General features: G+C 36.1%; 1 protein-coding gene across 1 annotated transcript in view; it reads right to left on the reverse strand.

Annotated features, from left to right (window-relative positions):
• The window catches only part of Iqcm (IQ motif containing M), a 372,144-nt gene that overhangs the window by 187,339 nt on the left and 162,313 nt on the right, over positions 1–22,492 (reverse strand). Inside the window, exon 8 of the mRNA XM_052166437.1 lies at positions 13,706–13,901. Coding sequence (XP_052022397.1) covers positions 13,706–13,901 — 196 coding nt within the window. The remainder of the gene's footprint in view (positions 1–13,705; positions 13,902–22,492) is intronic.

Consider the following 22,492-nt stretch of genomic DNA (forward strand, 5'->3'; position numbering starts at 1 on the left):
GGAATGAATGAAGAAATGCAGTCTATATAAACAAGGGAGTCAGACTTAATGTTTTAGTGACGTTGTATCACTTTGAAAACATACATGAAACTGGTGGACTTTGTATTAAATGAAGTGATTAAGATGCTAAAAGAAAAATCCTACACAATCCCATTTATTTGTTGAATTTGAAAATGTTGCCAGTGGTAAATCAGTCCAGTGTTATAAGGCACATATGTAATGAATAAGGAACACGAAATATAACAGCATAATTTGAAAACAAGCTTAATGAGAAGAAGAGAAAACAAATAGTTCTGCATGGCTTACTCAAAACTTTTTCAGGGAGTAGAATTCTTCACTGTCCCCTTCCACATGTATACAGATGTGCGCTTAAGGGAGCTAGCTCTGTATGACCACCACCGATATGCTGGCTGCAGGTTTTGGTTATCAGTATGTGGCATCCCACACCACATCATACTACTCAAGTGGTTTTGTTCATTATGTTTCCATAAGCATAGGGAAGAAAAAAGGCTGGAAAATTGTAATTAGTCATTAAGATTTCACGTACCTGTGACAATATTCCCTCTTACTGGTTGAGAAGAGAAAAAATGTTGTTTGATATATGATTTTATCTCTTTACTGTTTGGAACAAAATGATTTTCCTTTTCTGGAATTGCTGGAGATTTTATTCATGAGCTTGTGTATGCCAGGCAAGCTCTGTACTACTGATCTATACACCAAGCAAGAAATTATTTCCTTATTATAAAAATGCATTGGCTTACTATATTTATGCCTTTAAACCTGAATTTGCTTATCAGTATTAAATTTAACTAACCAGGAGAAACATTTTAGGAACAATTTTTAAAATTTTGTGGATTAAGTATGTTATGTATAATTTTGTTTATAAATAACCTACCCCCTTATGGTCTTGCTGTTGAAGGCTTTAGTTCTGACACTGATGTTGCTATTCTAGGAGGGTTCTGGAAATTTTCAGAAAAACATCACTGAAACACAGCCTTGCGCCCCTGCCTCTTGTTACGGAACTGTGTCCTGGTTCCTTTTTCCCTCACTTCCTTTCATTATGTGTTTGAATCCTCTGAAGCCAAGAGTCAAAAATAATTCATTTGAAACTGTGTTTCCCAAGTATTTGCTGTATCAATTCAAAAAGTAGTTAGCATACTGAGCTAGATGCAGCTTACTGGTATATCAAAATAAATATTTTAAAGTAAAAGCTGAAAACTTCATTCTGCTCTCCAATGAAAGTACAGTTTAATTTCTTTTCACCTGCCCTTTTTCTCATAAGATTAGATACAAACAAATTTGAGATAAAAGGAATTTAAAGTGTAGCAGACAATTAAGGGGCATGGAGGATGGGATCGTAAGTCTTGCCTGCATGATGACATCCTTATCTAATAAAATGCAGTATGCAGTGAATATGCATGACAGCAATAAATAAGAGAGGAAGAGGAGGAGAAACCAGGAGAGAAGGAAAACAGACAAGGAGTGTGGGGCAGCAGCACTCACGTCTGTGGAACAGGTCCCAGAATTCATCGATCTGGGTCTGCGTGGGGGAAATGACCACAGTCGTTGAAGTACTTCATCAGCTCGCTTCTTTCTAATCCTTGCCAGTCTTCTCTCTTGGCAAACATGGTTTCATAGACTAAAAACCAAAAAGTAAAATAATATAGTTTCTTTTACAAATAATGTGTCGTGCACAAATCACCTACTTCTTCTTCTGAACTAGAGTTAACTATCAGCCAGGTTTACCTTTACGCTTGTGCAGGAGCCTTTGACATTCTAGAAGCCAGTGTTAGTCTTCTGGCTAAGGGGCAGGGCCTCTCTTCTTCATCCATTTCAACAGCATGAATTTCCTCAGACTAACACTCAGTCAGGCTCCCCATGGAAAACACAGGACAGGGGTGGGGGCTCTATTTCTGTGACAAATGATCACAGACCTTAACACATATCAACACACAAACTACATCATGAGCTGTAATGTGGGATATTTTATTTTTATTAAGATGTGTTCACTGTACACATTAATGGGGCTCAATGTGATAATCCAAGGCATACACACAGCGCTTACAGATCTAATCCTACCCTTCTGTATCTCTTCTAATCTACTAATAGTTGCTATTTAATTTTTATGTGTGTCATATTTAAGAGAGGATGTGTAGCTTATTTCATTTAATACAATATCTATTCATCTACTCATATTGCTGAAAATGAAAGTATTGAGCTTTTCTTTATGATTGACACTGCAGTCAGGATATATGACATGTTTTCTTTATCCATGAAGCTGCTGCTAGGCATTTGGGCTAATTTCATGTCACACCTTATGACTAATGTGACAATGGGCACAAAGTGTGCAGACATAGTCATCTCTTGTGTGCTGCTTTTGGCTTTCTTAGATGCACACTCAGAGTGGCTTAGCTGGATCATGTGAGATTTTATTTGTCTTTTCTTTCTTTCTTTTGTAAAATACAATGATTTCATGATACTGGTGCCTGAGCCTAGGGCACCTTGCACACAAGGCAAGAGCTCCACAGAGCCAACATATCTACCATCACCACAACTCTGTTATTCTTATTTTGAATCAGGGGATCGCTAAGTTGCCTAGGCTGGCCTGGAACTTATAAACTCCTTGCTCTAACCAATATATAGGCCTGTAACACCAGTTAAACCCATTTTTAATTTTTAATTTATTTGTTTATCTTTTGAATCTCCATACTGTCTGTTCCTTTTTGTCCACATTGTCCCCAGGAACGACAGGAATCCCAGGTTCCTGACTCCTGATGACTCAAGTTAGAAGTTATCATTTCTCCTGTAAACCTCTCACTTTTCAGCTTCCAATCCACATTCTAACCACTGGGATTTCCATTAACTTTGGATTTCTGATTTGGAAATAAAGTTAGGAACAATATCTACATTTTGCTCACTGACTTCACAGCAGAAGAAGAAAAAAAAAGAGCTCAAGAAACTCCTACTTGAATATGAATGACTATGCCAGATCTTCAAAGCTGTCAGAAACACATGCAAATTAATATTTGATATAGGTATGTGTTTTTCTCTCTTTTGAAATCTACAAACTAAAGCTGCTGGATTTGGAGCCTACTCAAATCCATTGTAAAATAGAATCTGAGGCTCTCCTTCTGTTTCTGGGCATTTTGATTCAGAAATGCCAGGCATTTCATTGCCTCAAAGCTTCTCCTAGCATGGGGCTTCAATCTGCTGACTTCTGGGCAATAATCCAGAAGTCTTGGGGACTTAAGACCCATGCACAGTGGCCCTTAACCCCTGCTGGTGAGGCGGGGGTGGAAGGTGGGGGGAAGGGTGGGCAATTGATTTATGAAAATCTAATTTTTGAGTAACTTGGCTTCATTATTTTTATGAGTTGCCATGACAGTGTATTTTTTTTTAACTTCTATCCTGTTCCTACTGCATTTTTCTATGCCATTAAGAGTACTTTATGGGATTTACTTTCAAATAAGTTAGCTGTGCTTGAATTCTTTTCTCAGGATTTGTTTCTCTAAAGGCCTAAAAGTAAGACACAGATAATGTTCTTTTGTTATTTACATAAGTATTTTTTATAAAGATTCATGTACTTTTGCTAATTTCTTCTCTGCTCATCCATATCTTTACTACCATCCTTTCATGACTATGCAGTGCATAGTGTACAATATAAACCTTCTGCAGCTCACTAACAGAATCAATGAACTGAGTAAGTTAGCCAGTTTCATGAAAACTAATAGCCAGTATTATGAAAACTAATACAATTTGAAATTATTGAAATATATTTTGAAAGGTTCACAGGTATCTTCCAAATATTAAAAAAAAAGCAGTAATTGTATAGAAAAATAAGAAAATTCTATAAGAAACATGACAAAAATACCTTATAAGTTATGTGAACTCTAGGTATAAGTGAAGGTTGTTCATAATTCTTTAAATTACCTCTTTAGCTATTCAGATTCTATGTTGAACAGAGCACCACCTGTCTAATCAACTGCTTTTATTCTGTCTGACTCATGCCAGCTTAAGCACAGTGATATGTATTCATAAACTGCACCATTGTTCTCTGTCTGCAATCTTCTAGCGCTTTCTCAACTTGACTAGGAATCTAACCAAGAAACACATGTAAGTTACCCATAGACTTTTAAGACTTTTACTCAATGATCTTATCAGCTAGACACCATCAGAAGCCAGTTTAGGAAAACAGAGGACACACGGGGTGTGCATGTGTCCATCTGTATGTTTTTCCCAACTAAAAATAAAATAAATAATAATAATAAGAAGAAGAATATTAATCAAAAATTTGAAATTTGTAACTGCAAGTCAAGAGTATGTGGGGATAAAACTAAAATAAAAGAGTTAGCATGAAACTTTATAAAAGGAACATAGTGACAAAATTTGAAGTGTAATAATAGTATCAGGCAAAAAATGGGAACATTTAGAAAATGCATGTGATTGGGAATTCTGTGGCTGAAAACTAAAACAGACTCTTTCATGGTGCCTCTTAGGAATGGCCAAAGAAATACTATCAGTGCTTTGGATAAAGAGTACAAGAGTTATGTAGTCTGAATCAGTGGTGAGAACAACACATAAGGGTTTCCTATGAAGCAACATGTCTTGACCCATATCAGAATATAGCTGCTGTTGAGTAAGGGTTGTTCTCGTTAAAGGCCAAGCATGCTGGAGAGAAGAAGTATAACAATGTGGATGCATTATGGCTATTTTGGGTATCAACTTAAATGTTCTCAGCTTGGTTTGTGTGTGTGTGTGTGTGTGTGTGTGTGTGTGTGTGAGGGAGAGAGAGATGGGGGGAGAGAGAGCGGGAGGGGGGAGAGAGAGAGAGAGAGAGAGAGAGAGAGAGAGAGAGAGAGAGAGAACAGGGAGAGAGAGGGAAAAGGAGAGGGAGAAGGAGAATATTCCTGGAGTGATAGATTCTATTGTGCCTCAGTTGTTAAGACCCCAAAGAATCAGAAAATCCAGAAGTTTTTCAGTATCCCTAAATAAGATAATGTTCCTCAATATGTTGTCAGAAAGCCCTTTTTTCTTTTTTTATTATATATTTTTATTTTCTATATTCTTTGTTTACATTCCAAATGATTTCCTCTTTCCCATTTTCCCCCTCCCCATATGTCCCATAAACCTTTTCTCTCCACCCATTCTCCAATCACTTCTCTCCTTTTTCTCTGTCCTTATATTCCCCCTCCAATGCTAGATCAATCCTTTCCAGGATCAGGACCCTCTCCTTACTTCTTCATGGAAATCATTTGTTATGCTAATTATGCCTTGGGTATTCAGAGCTTCTGGGCTAATTAATATCCACTTATCAGAGATTGCATTCCATGTGTACTCTTTTGTGATTGGGTTACTTCACTTAGGATGATAGTTTCCAGATCCAACCATAGAAGCTGGAAAGAACCCAGATGTCTCTCAATGGAGGAATGAATACAGAAAATGTATATTTACACAATGGAATACTACTCAGTCAGAAAGCCCTTAAACAAAGAAGGTAAGAAGCCCAGGACCTAAAGAGCCAAGATTCAGTGTCTTCTTCCTCCATGTGCTCTGCAACGGAAAACATTGATATACTCCTCTGAAGAAGCAATATAGTGAGAAAAACAAGAGGATGATACAGAATATGCTAATTTTTGTCCAAGAGAATGAAGGAAGCCAAAGAAAAATGCCAGGAACAGAGTGTCAAGAGACTTAGACTGCCTTCACTGAGGACTTCTACTCTGAATGTGAGTCTAGTAAAAAATAAGTCTTGACGCATAGCAAATAATCAACTATTGAAAAGTACAATAAAGTAAATAAAATAAATGCATTGGGGAAAGTGAGTTGGTACCATAACCAAAAGTCCTATCACACATTTTGATAAATATTAGAAAATCTGTATTTCAAAGCATGATAGAATATAAAACTACTATTCATAGAAGACTATTAAGATATCTTACTGATTTTGTACTAGTGGTTGGAGCACTCATGATTAATAATCTTGAAACTCTTAGTATATGTGAGTGGGACCCCTATTCCCTCCCTTCCCTCTAGCTTGTAAGCTAAATCCCAGCAGCTTCTAAAATGAAAACAGATCCTCACTGCCTCTGCCTCTGTCCTCTCTGTACTTTCTCATTCATAGCTTTCTATCTGTCTGACTTTTTGTTGTACTATCTGCTTAGGAGAAAACTTGAGAATTCTATAAATGCCTTATCTAACTTTCTGAAAATTGGTCTGTAGGACTGGGATCACCCAAACTAGGTCCTCAAGATCTATGTAAAATGGACCTCTGAATTGTCCCTCTGTGGCTCTTTCTCTATTTGGCTTCTTCTTTCTTTAATGTCTAACAACAGAAATGGAACAAGTATGACTCATTTTGAAAATATATTTTTGTGTATAAACCCTAATGAAAATTGTCTTTTGAACAAATGTTTTCACCATTCCAATACACTAGGCACATGTTAAATAGTGAATGTTCTTTGAAAGACATAAGCCCCATCTTCATGGTTGTTTTATGAATGTGAAGTCCCAAATATAAAAATAGCAGTCTCTAAGTAACAATATTCATCTGTTTCTCTTCTTCAGGAAACAGTAGATTCTTTTCCCTTATTTTCTGATCCATAGGTCTCTGGAGCAGTTCATATATCCTCTGATTCTTGTCTGTGTTTCCAACACTTTCCCTTTAAATTTCCTTTTACTCTTTGTGTAGCCAAATGAAGATTCTGTTGTTTATAAACAGAGACCTAATGAATTAATCTAAGTACAGAGCATGCCACTTTAAAATGCAAATCAAAATATAAAATACACAGTCTCCCTTCCATTGCTGAGAGTACTTATAAAGTAAAATTTGGTTCTAAACCTAGCACCAAACCAAGAAGTGACTGCAATACTTACACTTTTTTCTGTCCATCCATTCTTCTAACTCTCCAAAGTATATAATCTGTCTTGTCCTCCAAAGACCAAAGTCGATGTCTTACACGGTGAATTAAGCACTGATACATTTTTATAACTGCTTTCAAATTTGGCCCATGATACAAAACCTATGAAAAGTAAAAAGATACTACAATATTCCTCATATATTTCTGCTATTTATACCCAGTTGGGCATCCAGAGTAAACAGCTTAGGTAAAAGCCATTCTTGAAAGTCTTGTACACAGAAATATGCACACCCCTCCCCACAGTGCACTGTTTCTGGAGCACGGACAGCCACTCCCCTCAGCAGACCTCCTGTGCTGGGTAGTTTCTTTGTTCTTTTAACACAAGCTAGATTCATTTAAGAAGAGGAAACCCTAGTTGAGAAAATGCACTGCTAAATTGCCTGTAGGGCACTGGGACATTTTCTTAATTAACTATTTATACAGAATAGCCCAGCCTACTAGAGGAAAGGAGGGAAAGGCTGTATGCATTACCCCAGACCTCGTGCTTCAGTTCCTGGTGAGTACATTTCCTGCCTTCCTTCAGCAGTAGAGTGGAGTCATGCTATATAAACAAGATTACACCTCCTTCACAGGCTGCTTGGGGCTTGGTATTTTATCACAGCAAAGGAAAGCAAACTAGGACGCCTGTCTTGCTGTACAGACTACACTCTTGTGACGTGTAAACCAGAGTAAACCCTTCTGCTTTACATTGGTTTTTTTGTCAAGTATTTGGTAATACTCATAAAAGTAACCTAATACAGAGTATATGAGAAAATACTGATTAAATTCTCTAACACTATAAAACAAAAGTTAACATAAATTATTGATAAAAATATTTCAATTTGTACTTACATAATGGGCAAAATCTACACTTTCTGGATGCTTCAGTCTGTCTTTTGTTTGTTTCTGTCATATCATTAGCACAAGGACACTTAGTGGGGAAGTGGTTCCTCTATTAACAAGAGCAGACCCTTCCTGTTTAACCCCCCTCCCCCATTTATCCTTTTCCAGCTGTGCAAGCTCTGGTCCTGTTTGCTTGTTTATCATTCTCTGTGCAGCTCAGGACTTTTTCAGAGAACTTTGAAGGGCTGGTATGTTTTCTTAACCCTAGTATCTATCTCAGTGAATGTTTTTGTGTTGTTTTTATTCAATTCTCAGAAAGTGATTTGCTAGCACCTATGAGGAAATATCTACCTGGTCTGCTGGTCTAGCTCGGTCCTAAACAATGAAATATGGCAATATCCAAGAGAGTCTTTATTCCAAAGCCTCAAAAAGTAAGGAGGGAAAACATACTTAAATGACTAAGTCAATGAAATAAAATGTAAAATAACAAAGTGAAATTCAATAAAATATTCTAAATAGCCACCTTAAGTTTATATGCATAACCATACACTTAAATATGCAATAAAAAAGTCAGGAAATACCAGTTGTGATTCTGATAACAATTTTTCCACACAATAAAAATTTACTGACACTCTTGGCCATGCAAGGATGTAGAAGACACTTTTTCTTTCCTCGATTTGATACCTACCTCATAATTGTTTATTAAGTTATTGTACTAGTAGAATACAAATACTTTGAGACTAGGAATCTTAGACGTCCATTAAATTGTCTACAAGGCCCAGAACTTTCTTATGACTTTTTGAGAGCCTAATACATGCTTTCTGAATAATTAAGTAGAAATTTATAATGGCTCATTGGGATCAGGGGATTCTAAAGTAGTCTCTTAAGAATGGTGTTTCTGTGTACTGCTCACTCCCATAAATTTTATAATCATTATTCTTGATGGTAATTCGAGTCATGGGAGAAGACATCATTGTTCCAGGAAACTATGTACATTACAGAAAGAATCCTATAAAAGAAAGATTGAGATATATCCACATCAAAGCAAATAGATCTGTCTATTCCAAAAATACTAAAGCAATAGCCAGAACCTCTCTTGTCACTCTCTGCCCCTAACACATTATTTAGAACACCTCATGCTTTCATCTAAAAACTTGTGTCATTGATCTACTTAATGTCACAAATTACATAAATGATATAAGACTTGATTCATAATATGGTTTTCAACATGACTTTTAAGAACCCTTTAGAATGCCTCTTACCTTTAGCTTCTTACGATCCCCACTGCCCTGACAAGACTCCACCTGCCCCATAAGTGTTCCGTCTTACACAAGGCCATTGGTATTTTCTTTCCTTGTGCCTCTATGACTCCACAACCATCTGACAAAATAGAACTCTCTATATCTCAGTATATTGGCACTGGCCAACCCCTACACCAGACATAGCAATTTGGGTTAAGGGACTGGCATTTTTAATAAAATATTCATAAGTATTCCTAGAGTACCTAAGAGTTTTTAAAAGTCATCTGTACTTTTAATTGGGATGCATGCTACATGAAAACATATACTAGGAAGCCGAATCCAGTATCTAGTGACTATTACTATATTTAAAAATATACATTGTTGGATTGATGTGATTCTCTTTCAGTTAAAAATATTAAATAAAATAGGTTAGTTTGTTAAGTAAAAGTTCTACAGGGAACTAGAAACCAAACATTTATATAACGAACCTATTCTATATGAAGTCAGCTTGGGGGGCCTGAATAGGCTGAGCACACTTTGTTGTTTCTATAGATTTTGCCACATGATAATGAGAGCAATTAATATTCTATCAAATTTTCAAAGGATTTTATAAGCTTCAAAATATTAAAGACCATTGATCCATGTCTTGTCCATTGCTATGGTAACTTTAAAACTTGGATTTTCAAAAGCTTCTCAAAACTTTTTTAACCTAACCTTAAAATTTTGACCAATATCACCTAAGGACTAAAATTGTTTAAGTTATAAATAAAATATTGATATTAAGTAAGATTTTAGAGATGTTACATTAAGAAATATTATTCTGTTTTGTGTTGTTGCAAATTTTAGGATTATTATACTGAAATCAGAAACTAACAGATTTTCTTAAGGAAAAGAACTTTTTGAATGGTAGAAATTATGCTGGTTGTAATCTCCATGATTTTCTAATTTATGACTGAGAAGACAATTGAATACTGCTTCATGTTTTCCAAATATGCCCAAACAATAATAAAAAACCAAACAATCACTATAGTAAACAGTGCCCACAACAAAGAGTTGGAAGTCTCCTAGTAGAGGGATAGCCATAGTACTGTCAGTTATTAAGTAATTTGCTGTGCACCTTCTAGAGCAGAATTTCCCTCAAGATTCCCCAGTAGCAACCTTTCTTGTGGGAATAGTGTTGGAAGCATCATTTATGGTGCTTTAAGCCTGCCCCTAGCATTTTGTCAGTAAGCAAACAACTTTAGCCATATCAATGAAGCAGTTATTTAATTCAAAAAAATGCCATGCCAGTGATAGAACAAGCACAACAAGAAATCAATGATCATAACAGAATTTATAACCAAATTAAACTCTGCAATCTTTCTTCTATTGGTTCTGATACCATAAGGTACTTCCCACTGTCCTTCCTTTCATCTTCTACGGCTTTGGAGAAAGTCACTGGTCTCCATACCAGGCTCTCCTCATAAGCCTCATCCTTAGTTACAATATTGCTGAACTTTTTTGGATTCATTTTTGTCCCAGAGGTTATGAATGACTACTGTTCTTTCTGACAGTAGGAAATAATATAATTAAAGTATAAAAGATATTAAAAAACTGAGCACAAAGAACATTAAAGCTCTGCCTCATTAGAAAACAGTAGCAAACTTCTAAAATAATATTTTATTGTATTGATTGATTTATTTCATAGCTACCTTTTGAGTAAAGAGAAAGACCATAGGTTAAACAGTGTTTGCTATATTTTAAAACAGTAGCAAGCAAGACAGGGGTTATAACCTAACTCAAATAAAGAATTTAAACACATAAAGAGATAATGAAGAAGAAAAATAGCAGATAATAAATCATATGATTGAAATGCTAGAGACTGTATATTATATGTCAAAGCAGTATGTGCTGATATGAATGCAAAAATGAATCTACAAACTCTAAATTAAGTCAAATTGTGCTTCCTGTATTAGTTAGTGGTCTCTTGGCTGTAATCAAATAACTGACAAAAGCAAACTATGGAATGAAGGGCTTATTATTGTTATTATTCTTCAGTCCCAGCCAGTAGTTCAGGGAGGAGGAGGATCACAATCTGTCTACAGGGAGCAGAGAGAGATGAATGCCAGTACTCAGCTGGGTTTCTCCTTTTTATTCAGTCTAAGACTTAGGTCATAAAAATGGTAAAATCTACATTCAGGGTGGCTTTTCCCACCTCATAACCAGAAATTTGCTTCTGTGGTGAATTTATATCCTGTCAATTTGACAATATTACACATTGCATCCCCAGTGGCACTCATGTACATGATATAGATGATCATGATGCTGAGAACTAGATAGAAGAATGTAGGCGTCAGCTCTGCATTGTAGACCAGGGATTGAGAGGGTCGGTTGCAGAAGAAGAAGAAGGAGGAGGAGGAGGAGGAGGAGGAAAGGGAGGGGGAGGAGGAGGAGGAGGAAAGGGAGGGGGAGGAGGAGGAGGAGGAGGAAGGGAGGGGGAGGAGGAGGAGGAGGAGGAAAGGGAGGGGGGAAAAGGGAGGGGGAGGAGGAGGAGGAGGGGGAGGAGGAGGAGAAAAAGGAGAAGGAGAAGGAGAAGGAGAAGGAGAAGGAGAAGGAGAAGGAGAAGGAGAAGGAGAAGGAGAAGGAGAAGGAGAAGGAGAAGGAGAAGGAGAAGGAGAAGGAGAAGGAGAAGGAGAAGGAGAAGGAGAAGGAGAGAAGGAGAAGGAGAAGGAGAAGGAGAAGGAGAAGGAGAAGGAGAAGAAGAAGAAGAAGAAGAAGAAGAAGAAGAAGAAGAAGAAGAAGAAGAAGAAGAAGAAGAAGAAAAGAAGAAGAAGAAAAAGAAGAAGAAGAAAAGAAAAAGAAGAAAAGAAGAAGAAAAAAAAGAAAAGAAGAAAAAGAAGAAGAAAAGAAGAAAAAGAAGAAGAAAAGAAGAAGAAAAAGAAAAGAAGAAAAAGAAGAAGAAAAGAAGAAGAAAAAGAAGAAGAAGAAAAGAAGAAAAAGAAAAGAAGAAAAAGAAGAAGAAGAAGAAGAAGAAGAAGAAGAAGAAGAAGAAGAAGAAGAAGAAGAAGAAGAAGAAGAAGAAGAAGAACAAAATGACAGTGTACAATTAAAATTTGGAGTTTATTAATTCCTAAAGTATATACAAAGAAGCACCACATGATGATCTTTACAAAAGCCAGAAATAGGAAATCATATGGCCATGTCAGGAAGTTCAAACTTCATGTCCTATCAGTGTAAGGTAGCACAAGACTATGAGACGTGAAGAAATGAGTCAAGCATAAAATGTGGCATACACTACAGAGGACTGAATGAAAATAAGCACATAATCGAGGACATCCCCTAGAAATCTTCTGTAATTCTTCACGTAAGAGAAGATAAAAATATGATCTGAGGGAAAAGGCAGAGAAAAAGAGAATATAGGAAGATATGTGGAACTTACAGCAATTGAGTGTGGCAACAAAAATGTCAGCTGTGATTACATCTAAGGGATGTAGAGCATGCGCAGTACAGAAGCAAAGGTACCCAGGAGAGTAGGAAAATGAATTCATTTTGGTCACATGTGAAGTGGCCACACATGATAGGACATGATATTTCCATAATTATGGAAACTTTGAGTAAGCAGTCCTAAGCTACAGAGAAATGTGTACGATGTAGCCTTGACTGGATTAGGAAACAGTCTTGCCAGAAGTAGTTCAAATAGGCAATAGGCTATGTAGAATAAGTCTTGGGTGTCAGACTGTCAGGCTATCAGCTGTTAGAATCGACTGAGAAGATGATATGACTTACTGGAGCTTGGATTTCTTCACATATAAAACAAACAGTGGCTACCTAACAGAATTAGTGATGGATAAAGAGTTTTCTTTTAATGCGACATTAGATTTGACATCAGAATGGATATAAGCAATGGATATATTTCCACTTACAAACAAGCAGATAGCTATGTTCTTACAAATAGGTACTCTGGGGATCTAACAAAACAGTCCTTCCAATGGGCTACTCTGAATAATGTGTGTGCTTCTATTGTTTGCCAAGCTTTAGTCTTCAAGGTGAGGGCATAGTTTTACCAGGACCCATCCATTTGGGCGTCTCTTGTATTTTGGCAGCCAAAAGGCATACTTTTAGTTTATTACGAAACTCAGCATTGTTGTTTCTGAAACTTGTCAAGGTAGAAGTGGGAGGGAAGGGTTACATACAGTTATTCTAAAGGAAATGTTTAATGCACTGCAAGAGTGCATTGGAGCTTGGGAAGCAGAAAGCTCCTAATTATTTTAGCTAGAGAGTAAACGGCAAAACAAAAACGACAGTGTGCTCTAGTCCCAGACCTGCTAAACTTTGGAGAACCATAGTATTTTGCTCAATGTCCAAATTCTCAGAAGGCAAATCTATTTTCAGAACAAATTACACATTTGATTTTCTCAATCAAAAATTATAGGTTTTTGTAGAGATAGAACATTTTTAGACAAATTACGTACCTATTTCTAGGAAAACTATTCAAATTCTATAATTAAATCTACATAAAAAGCCAGACAGTGGCAGTGCGTACCTTTAATCCCAGCACTAAAGAGACAGAGGCAGGCAGATCTCTATGTTTACGGACAGCCTAGCGTACAGAGCAAGTTCCAGGAGAGTCAGGACTACACAGAAAATCCCTGTGTTAAAACAACAAGAACAACAAACCCAAACCAAACAATCACAAATCTACATACAAAATTTTAAAAACATTCTTATTTATAAGATGATGCTTACCTTGCTCTTTATTCGTTGAAGTCTTTTGCGCTCAAGCCACCCCCTGATATATGCTTGTACAGTAATGATCAGTTTAATAATTCTTTTAGTAAATATGGGTTTGTTTCTTCCCTGGAACAGTTGGTAAATTTCTATGTGTGGTCCAATTCTTTTAACTTTGCTGTCTATTTTATCAGACTTCGCAATAGTTTTTGACCTGAAAATAAAATGTAAAAATTTCTTAGATAACTAGAAGTTTTTACTTCTTAAATTCTACCCTACCTTCTTAAATTCTTTTTTGATGATGAATATTCAGAATCACACACAGAGAATCAAACACACACACACACACACACATACACACAAACTTTAGTACTGGGCATTGAAGCCAGGGCCTCATAGCAATCTACCATTGGGCTATATTCCCAGCTGTTTTGTTTTGTTTATGTTTTGGGGGTTTTGTTTTGTTTTTGTTTTTGTTTTTTGAGACAAGGTCTTATTAGGCTGCTAATAAAACTGGCCTGGAATAAACTAGCCTGGAACTCACTGTATCTTGCAGGTATTGAAGTCATACACCTCAGGCCTCAGATTCTAGAGAAGTTGGAATTACATGCATTTACTGTTAGTTTAGACTTCAATAATAAAGACACTGAAACAAGAAATGTACTAGGATTTGTATATAGAATTTAATAATATATTTGTATATAGAATTTAATAATAATAATTCACTCAATAATGTTGATAAAGTTCTCAAAAAAGGATGAAAATGTTAGCATCAGTATATCATGCATAACATTAAACTTTTAAATAAAGGAAATCTAAAAGAAAGGGAATCTTTTCTTTTAGAGGTTCAGTACTTATTTATTTATTACAGTTATAAAATACTTTATTTTTTCATGTTTTTATTTGATATATTATTTATTAACATTTCAAATGATTTCACCTTTCCTGGATCCCTCTTCCCTGAAAGTCCCATAAGCCCTCTTCCCTCCCCCTGTTCCCCAATCCACCCCTTCCTGCTTCCCTGTCCTGGGTTTCGCCTACACTGCTGCACTGAGCCTTTCCAGGACCAGGGACCTCTCCTTCCTTCTTCTTGAGCATCATTTGGTATGTGAATTGTGTCTTGGGTATTCCAAGCTTCTAGGCAAATATCCACTTATCAGTGAGTGCTACCATGAGTGTTCTTTTGTGATTGGGTTACCTCGCTCAAGATGATATTCTCCAGTTCCATCCATTTGTCTAAGAATTTCATAAATTCATTGTTTTTAATGGCGGAATAGTACCCCATTGTGTATACATACCATATTTTCTGTATCCATTTCTCCATTGAGGGACATCTGGGTTCTTTTCAGCTTCTGGCTATTATAATAGGGCTGCTATGAACATACTGGAGCATGTATCCTTATTACATGCTGAGGAATCCTCTGGGTATATGCCCAGGAGTGGTATAGTGGGGTCCTCCAGGAATCTTTTAAACTGATTCACAGCTATGTAAAATGGCAGGATAGTCCAAATAATTTTCATGCCCCAACAGTTATATTAGAATAACTACTACTCTAAATAAGTCAGCCATTTATCACTTATATACCAGCCCAACATCAGCTGGAAATGACTTCTGATTCTAGACCTGAGAGGGGCAGCAGTGTGGCAAGCAGGGTCATGGGCAACAGGATAAGCTGCAGAGAGCTCATACTAGAAACCATGATGGTTCGCTGCAATGATGATAAACATGGATGAAATGTGAGCTCTCTACTATGAGCATGTATGTAGTATGTATTATAAATATGGAGAGCTGGGTGGTGGTGACGCACGCCTGTATTCCCAGCACTCTGGGAGGCAGAGGCAGGCGAATTTCTAAGTTCGAGGCCAGCCTGGTCTACAAGAGTGAGTTCTAGGACAGCCGGAGCTATACAGAGAAACCCTGTCTCGAAGAAAAAAACAAATCCAAATAATTAAATAAATATGGAGCCTGGGCAACTATGCATCCACATGTTTTTCTTCATAGATATGATTTGTGTTTAATGATTTTTCAATGTCTCTCAGATTGTACTTCTCTTGCAAATTCTTAGCATATAGTAACTAACGAACATTACTATTATGACTCCTGGCCACACATCTAAAGGAGATCCACAGGGCAGCCCACCCACACAGGCCATGGAATTTCAAACTCAGTTTTCTTAATTCTGAGAGTAAATTTCTGACTCAAGCTGACTTTGGTTTTGTTTTATTTTCTGCAAACTGAAGTTGGTCTTGCTTTATTTTTTTTCTAGTCTGTTTTTATTTCTCCATTAAGTAGATTCTTGAGCAAGTCTGTTTTTTGTTTTGTTTTATACATGGTTATTATTTATATTTCCTTGGTATTTGAGAAGTTGGAAGTCTGATTTTGATAGCTTACATAGCCATCAAAACTTGGTTGCCAGTAGAAAAGCAAGAAATCTCAAATCTCTCTTTTGTATTTTTTTCCCACAGTTTGTATTAAAGACGACATCTTATAATATGTACTGTATTGTATGTCATATGAATTCTAGTATAACACTATTCTGGAATTTGAATTTCAATATCATTCACGGATAATTCCATAGAATAAGAGGAATGTTGATAATCCTTTGATTTTTAAGAGCCAGGGGCCTGGTCACTGACAGCTAGACAGTGTCTTGAAATGCATGGTAGGAAAACTATACTCATAAAATCTTTACAGTGTGGTTGCATAAACAAGACCTATAAAATGACAACATCAGTTGTCATGCCAATGGATACAGGAAACCTCACAAAACCTTAATCCTAGATGAAGAGCTATAGTGAGTTAATGGATTCTAAGAAAGATTTTAAGTTCCAGGGACCCAGGAAACACCTGCTGCTACAGAGTATCTATCTCCTAGACATGACAAGGGAAATGCATTCATGAAATCTCAACAGTATGGTTGCCTCACAAAACCAACATAGCAGCAACTAATTAACCTGCTGGTGTGAACAGGGATAATTCATCAAGGTCCCATCCACAGATGAAGAACCAGAGATGGTCAATTACTGTTGAAATAGGAGAAAGCAGTGTCATCCAGAAACAAGCTCCTACATGAGTTGTCCAATCCAAGTGATTATCAGCACAGTATGCTACAAACATGAGGGCACACATGCCCATACACACACACACACACACACACACACACACACACACAAGAGTAATAATTAAAGGAGATCATAAATTTCAAGGAGAGGTAGATCACGGTAGGAGATAAAGAGGGAGGGACAGAAGTGATATAGTTGCTGAGCTCATGTCTCATGTTTTCAAAATCTTTTTTAAGAAATGCAAACATTTAAAAAATGTTGGAAATGATTATTCTTAACAACTGAAAATGTAAAGAAAACTTTTACTTTAGGGCCTAAACATACAGATATTGATCAGTAATGGATATATAATAACTAGCCTTTAAAGTAAAGAGAAAGCTGAGATGGAATACTTTATAAAGGGTTTCCTAGAAAGACTTGAACCGTTCTTACAAATAAAGAATTTGAAAGAAAGCTACAACGCATGTGCAATGAGGACAGATGAATTTTGATGAAGATAATAATAAAATAGGCAAATGCTTACAAATTCATAACTATTAAAACATTAAATAACGCATTAAATAGAGTGGCAAATAATTTAACTCAGCAAGAGTGTTTGTCTGACATGAACATGGCCCTGCGATTGGTCCCCAATACTGAAAAGCCAATCACAAATGTTACTCAGGTTGGAAAAGAGAAAAAAATAAAATTCAATGCGAAATCCTCTCTGTTACACTGACTACCTTATTTTCGAGTACAGTCTCTTCTTAAATTGACAGAGGACCTATTTTGTGCCTTTAATATAATTTCCCTACATAAAAAAGTTTCTGATATACAAAAAAAAATCTCATTTTATTAATGATTTTAAGTTCTTTCCTTCCTTTTTGTGATTGGTTTTTGGATAATTTGGAATCCCTGATATTTACTGTCATTTATGCCCAAACTACTGTTTTGTTTTGTTTTTTATTTTGAAAAAGTGCAGCTACAAGCCCTTTCCTGCAGTGACATTTTCAAGTCACAAAGTTTGTCACTGCCTTTGGGGGTCAATGATATTTTAATAGTTCCAAGTGACACAGGGAAACATTCCTGTGGACATTATGTGGAGAACCATGGTTCTCAGGGATTCCTGCTGGACAAACCAGTCCAATGTATTCATTCAAATGTCTAAGAGGCCAGGCTGGCCTTTGCCTTACATTTTCCTATATGCCCTGTGATAAGGTGCACACAAGTCATCTATTGTGTTTTCTGAAAGGAACATTGAAAGTACGACAGCTTTATGGAGACTGTATTTCCTTAAGAATTTATCACAGAAAGAAAGGACTTCAAGTACAGGCTTCCCAGGGTTAAAGCTGTTGTCACAACTATGCATCTGCTAGTTGACACAAAAGAATTGACAAGAACATCAAGATGATTTAAGCTTCTTAATCCAAGATTATCCCGATGATCTTTAATTTATAATTTCTATTTATTTTGTAGCAACGTTTGAGCATAACCCTATGAATTCCTACATATAATTTATTAACTGCCTTCACTTGTACACACTAGAGTGAATAAATTCTAAGTGATACAGAAAATTTTTCAACTAACATGTTGGTGTTTAAGAGAACAAATCCTAAAGAAACTTTTGTATACTTTGTAAGTTATGAAATCAACAAATATATGTCAGTAGAAATTAAGAATACATACTAATCTACTTCATTTGTGAAATGTTAAATATATACAAATGATTTTACTAAGTATTTTATTATTGTATTAGTATTTCTAAATTTTTAATAATAATCATGGCTGGGTTTGATCCCACTGCCTGTTGTCTCAGAATTTACTAAGGAAGAGATGCTCAAGGGGAGCCTAGGCTACATAATGAGTTTGAGGCCAGCTCAGGGAACAAGACACTAGGATTCACTGAAAGGGAGATACTAGCTGGAGAGGAAGGGGCACATCAAAAGACGGTGGAGATGAGAGATGAGAGTGAATGGGCAAAGAGTGAGTATATGTACACTACCTTACATGCTATCCTAAAATTTACATTTTAATTTTTAATTGAATTTATAAATAATAAGACACTAAAGGATGTATTGATCTTCTAGAAAGAAGTTGTTATAGAAAAAAATCTTTGGAGCACTAAGTAAAAGACTGTCAATAAAGAACTGAACAGCCAACAGCTAGGCAGGAAGTAGAAGGTGGGACATCAAGAAGAGAGGAAAAATGGAAGAGTCAGGCAAGCAAGGATTCACCACCAAGACGTCTCAGAGGAAGTTGGAGGCATGAAATAGAAGAGAGGTAATTAACCAGCCACGTGTCAGACATAGACTAGAATAAACAGGCTAAATTAAAATTAAAATTAAGGAGCAAGACTAAGCTAAGGTCAAAAGCATTCATAAATAAAATAACCCTTCATGACATTATTCACAAGCTGGGTGGGTTTAGAAAAAGCCCAAATGGTTACGGTTACTGATGCCTTAGTCAGTGTCATCAGATGTAACATTTTTTTAGCAAATACATTTCTGTGTTTAATACATTTCTTGTCCTTCATATGTTAGTAAAATCGGACCGATAAAGCAACATTAAAGAATCTCAATTGCTGAAAAAGATTTTGTGGCCCAAACTGTGCCTGTAAATGAACCTCCATCTACAAAGCAGACATATAGCCATAAAATAGCTGCAATCTCAAACTCTTTTCTATGAACTCTGAGTCCATAACAAAAATTTTGTTAACTCATTTAGTATTAATTCTTAAAACCTTGAACATAAAATCAAATTCCAGTTACTCATTTAGCTGTTTTCCACTGACACATTACAAGAATAGCATGTGCTCAGGCAAAGGAAAGTAGCTACCTTCCTTCACAAACCTCAGATTATATTCATTTTCTAAATAAAAAATTAATAGTTATTAAAGTTTCTACTATCCAAATCTGTCTTCATAAAATTGTGTTTAACTTAATTACAAAAAAAATGTCTCTAAGACATGATATCATATCCTCATAAAAGCAAGCATACTGTATAGTATTTCGTGATATATCCTAATTTAGGAATAATAATTTCTAAGCCAGGTTTGTGATGACGAGAGTACATTGAAGATATTGTGATGTTCTCAAATAAAGGTTTTGTCATTAATTAAAACATAAAGATGGTTTTTCAAAATTTTATGAGAAACACAAGAGAACATGTTCCAAAAATGACGTTGTTAAAATAGAAATAATATGACACCATTTTTTCATTTTCAAAATTAAAAGGAAAATACTACATAAAACTGTCTAATTTCATTAAAAAGTTTTATTAAAGATTCTAGTTTCTTTAGTACAGGAAAGTATTCTGCAGGTTACAAAAAGAGAAACCTAGACACCAACGCAACCACAAAACCCTAGACCTACGATCCGTCCTGTTTGCAAGATGTCCTGGGGCAATGGGGGCAAGGGACTGGTAGAACTAGCCAACAAATGTCTGGTTTACCTCAAGGCCCACACCAGGAGAGGAAGTCCATGCCCTATACCATCTGAATGCCCAGAAACCAGAGACTGGACACCCCAGAGTCCTGGTGTAGAACCAAGGACTACACCAGGTAGTCCTTGATTTTTTTATGGTTAGATAAAAACATTATATTTTGCTGTATTCATATATCAGTGCCTTGTCCAGTCATCATCAGAGAGGTTTCCTCTGACATCAAATAGGAGGGGTGCAGAAGCTGACACCCAGACGTTTTTAAGAGTCTAAATTGGAGGTTTCCATCATGTTCCTCCCCTCACAAATGGGGAAGCCCATAGAAGAGCTCAGGGAAAGACTGCAGGAATCAGAGGGGATGGAGGACACCAGGAAAACATGGCACATTGAGTAAACTAAGCAGAGCTCACATGGGTTCACAGAGACTAAAGTGGTAAGCACGAGGCCTGCATGGGTCTGCACAAGGTCCTCTGTTTTTGGCTGATAGCTTGGTGTTCTTGCGGTACTACTAACAGTGAGAATGGGTGTATCTCTGGCTCTTTTGCCTGCTCTTGGAACTGCATTCACCCTGTTGGTTTGTCTTGTCCAGCCTCAATAGGAAAGCTTTTACCTTGTCTTACTTTATCTCGTTTTGTCATGTTTGTCTTACTTATATCTTGGAGGCCTGTACTTTTCTAAAAGCAAATGGAGAGATGGTGTATATGGGGAGAGGAAATGTGGAGGAGAGATTAGAGGACTAGAGGGAGGGGAAACGGTTAGGATGTATTGTATGAGGGAAGAATTTATCTTTAATTTTATAATTTTTTTATGAAATAATCCCAACATTATTTTTGACTGCCTAGATTATTCAAGAAAGTCTCTTACCATTATGAGAACGAAAAATCACTTACCCTTTCTGAAAATTATGGTAAAATCCCTTTGCATGAAAATATCTACTCTGGCTTCATTTATAACAGATGATTTTCAAACAACAGACTTAAAAGTTGTTATACTGATTCATAAATGATAAAAGTCACAAAATCAACATTGACTATGTCTTTGACATTTGGAGAATAAAGATATTAAACTATATGCATTAATGCTCATATTTTTATTTAAAATGCATATAAAAAGTATTCCCGTGGTATATTAACAGTGTTTCTAAATCACAGGTGAATTAGATGTTTCTGACAAAAGAAATACCAGCCTTGCATGATTCTGACTCATTGTCCAAAATAATGCAAATATTCCACTAATAACTAGAATGCAAATAAAGCACTGGGTTGCTAAGGAAAATTGGTTGTTATAATTTTTTAAAATATTCTCAGATTATTTAAAATAGGGCAGAATAGAATATTTTTGTATGACAGGGATCTATGAATACTGTCTTGAGACCAAAGAACCCCTTTGAATTAGAGAATAAACAGAAACCAGCCTTGGTCTTTCTCTCCAAATAAAGGTTTGAAAATTATCTGTTTATCTTGTCTTTATACAATTTAGATAAAGGGAGAAGTGATACTTTTCATGGAGATTCTTGGCTACCAATGAGTCTCTCTAGCTGTCCTTAGAGAAGGAAATGATGGGCCATTAAAGGCTGGGTCTAGAACCCAGTTTCACCTTGAGAGACCATGCTCTTTATCTGCTGATGCCCATAGTCTTTCCTTGTTATAAGAAAGTGGAAAGACCAAAGAGTCATGACTGCATTGGGGTTGTCATTTAAACATAATCAACAAATACATGATCAAAGTATCATATCACATGGGGTTCAAAGACAGAATCAACCATTAAGTAAAATCACATGTGAGGAAAGATACAAGAAATTAATTAGTAAGTTAATTGTGTCTGAACATTATAGACCTCAAGCTTAACAAACATTTGAATTAGGGAATTTCATTTCAACTACTGGTGCTTATATGGTAATATATTAAACACTAAATCACTTTTAGATATTGGTTCAGCTATTGCTACTACCCAGTTTTGGCTCATTTGCAAGTATTTTGTATGCCTCATTTATAAAAAGCACTGTTTGTCCATCTGTTCATATGTTTAATGTAATTAAAGAATACTTATTTTTGTTATTTTAAAGTCAAATAATTTTTACGCTGGAAATACAAGAGAAAAAGAGTCTAGGTTGCAAAGTTCAGAAATACATTGAGACACTGATGATGAATACCCCATACCCCCAATTTCTATTCTAGCCTGCATTATCACAAAGCAAATATCACCACTTCTCTGATTAGACTAGCATGCTGCTTTGTCCAAATGCTTTGCAATTTAATTTTAATTTACACAATTTACTTTGATTCGGATCTTCTGCTACCAAGCTGTGTCAAGGGCTTCCATTTC

The sequence above is a fragment of the Apodemus sylvaticus genome, chromosome 21 (assembly GCF_947179515.1).
Source record: "Apodemus sylvaticus chromosome 21, mApoSyl1.1, whole genome shotgun sequence".
In the NCBI taxonomy this organism is placed as follows: Eukaryota; Metazoa; Chordata; class Mammalia; order Rodentia; family Muridae; genus Apodemus; species Apodemus sylvaticus.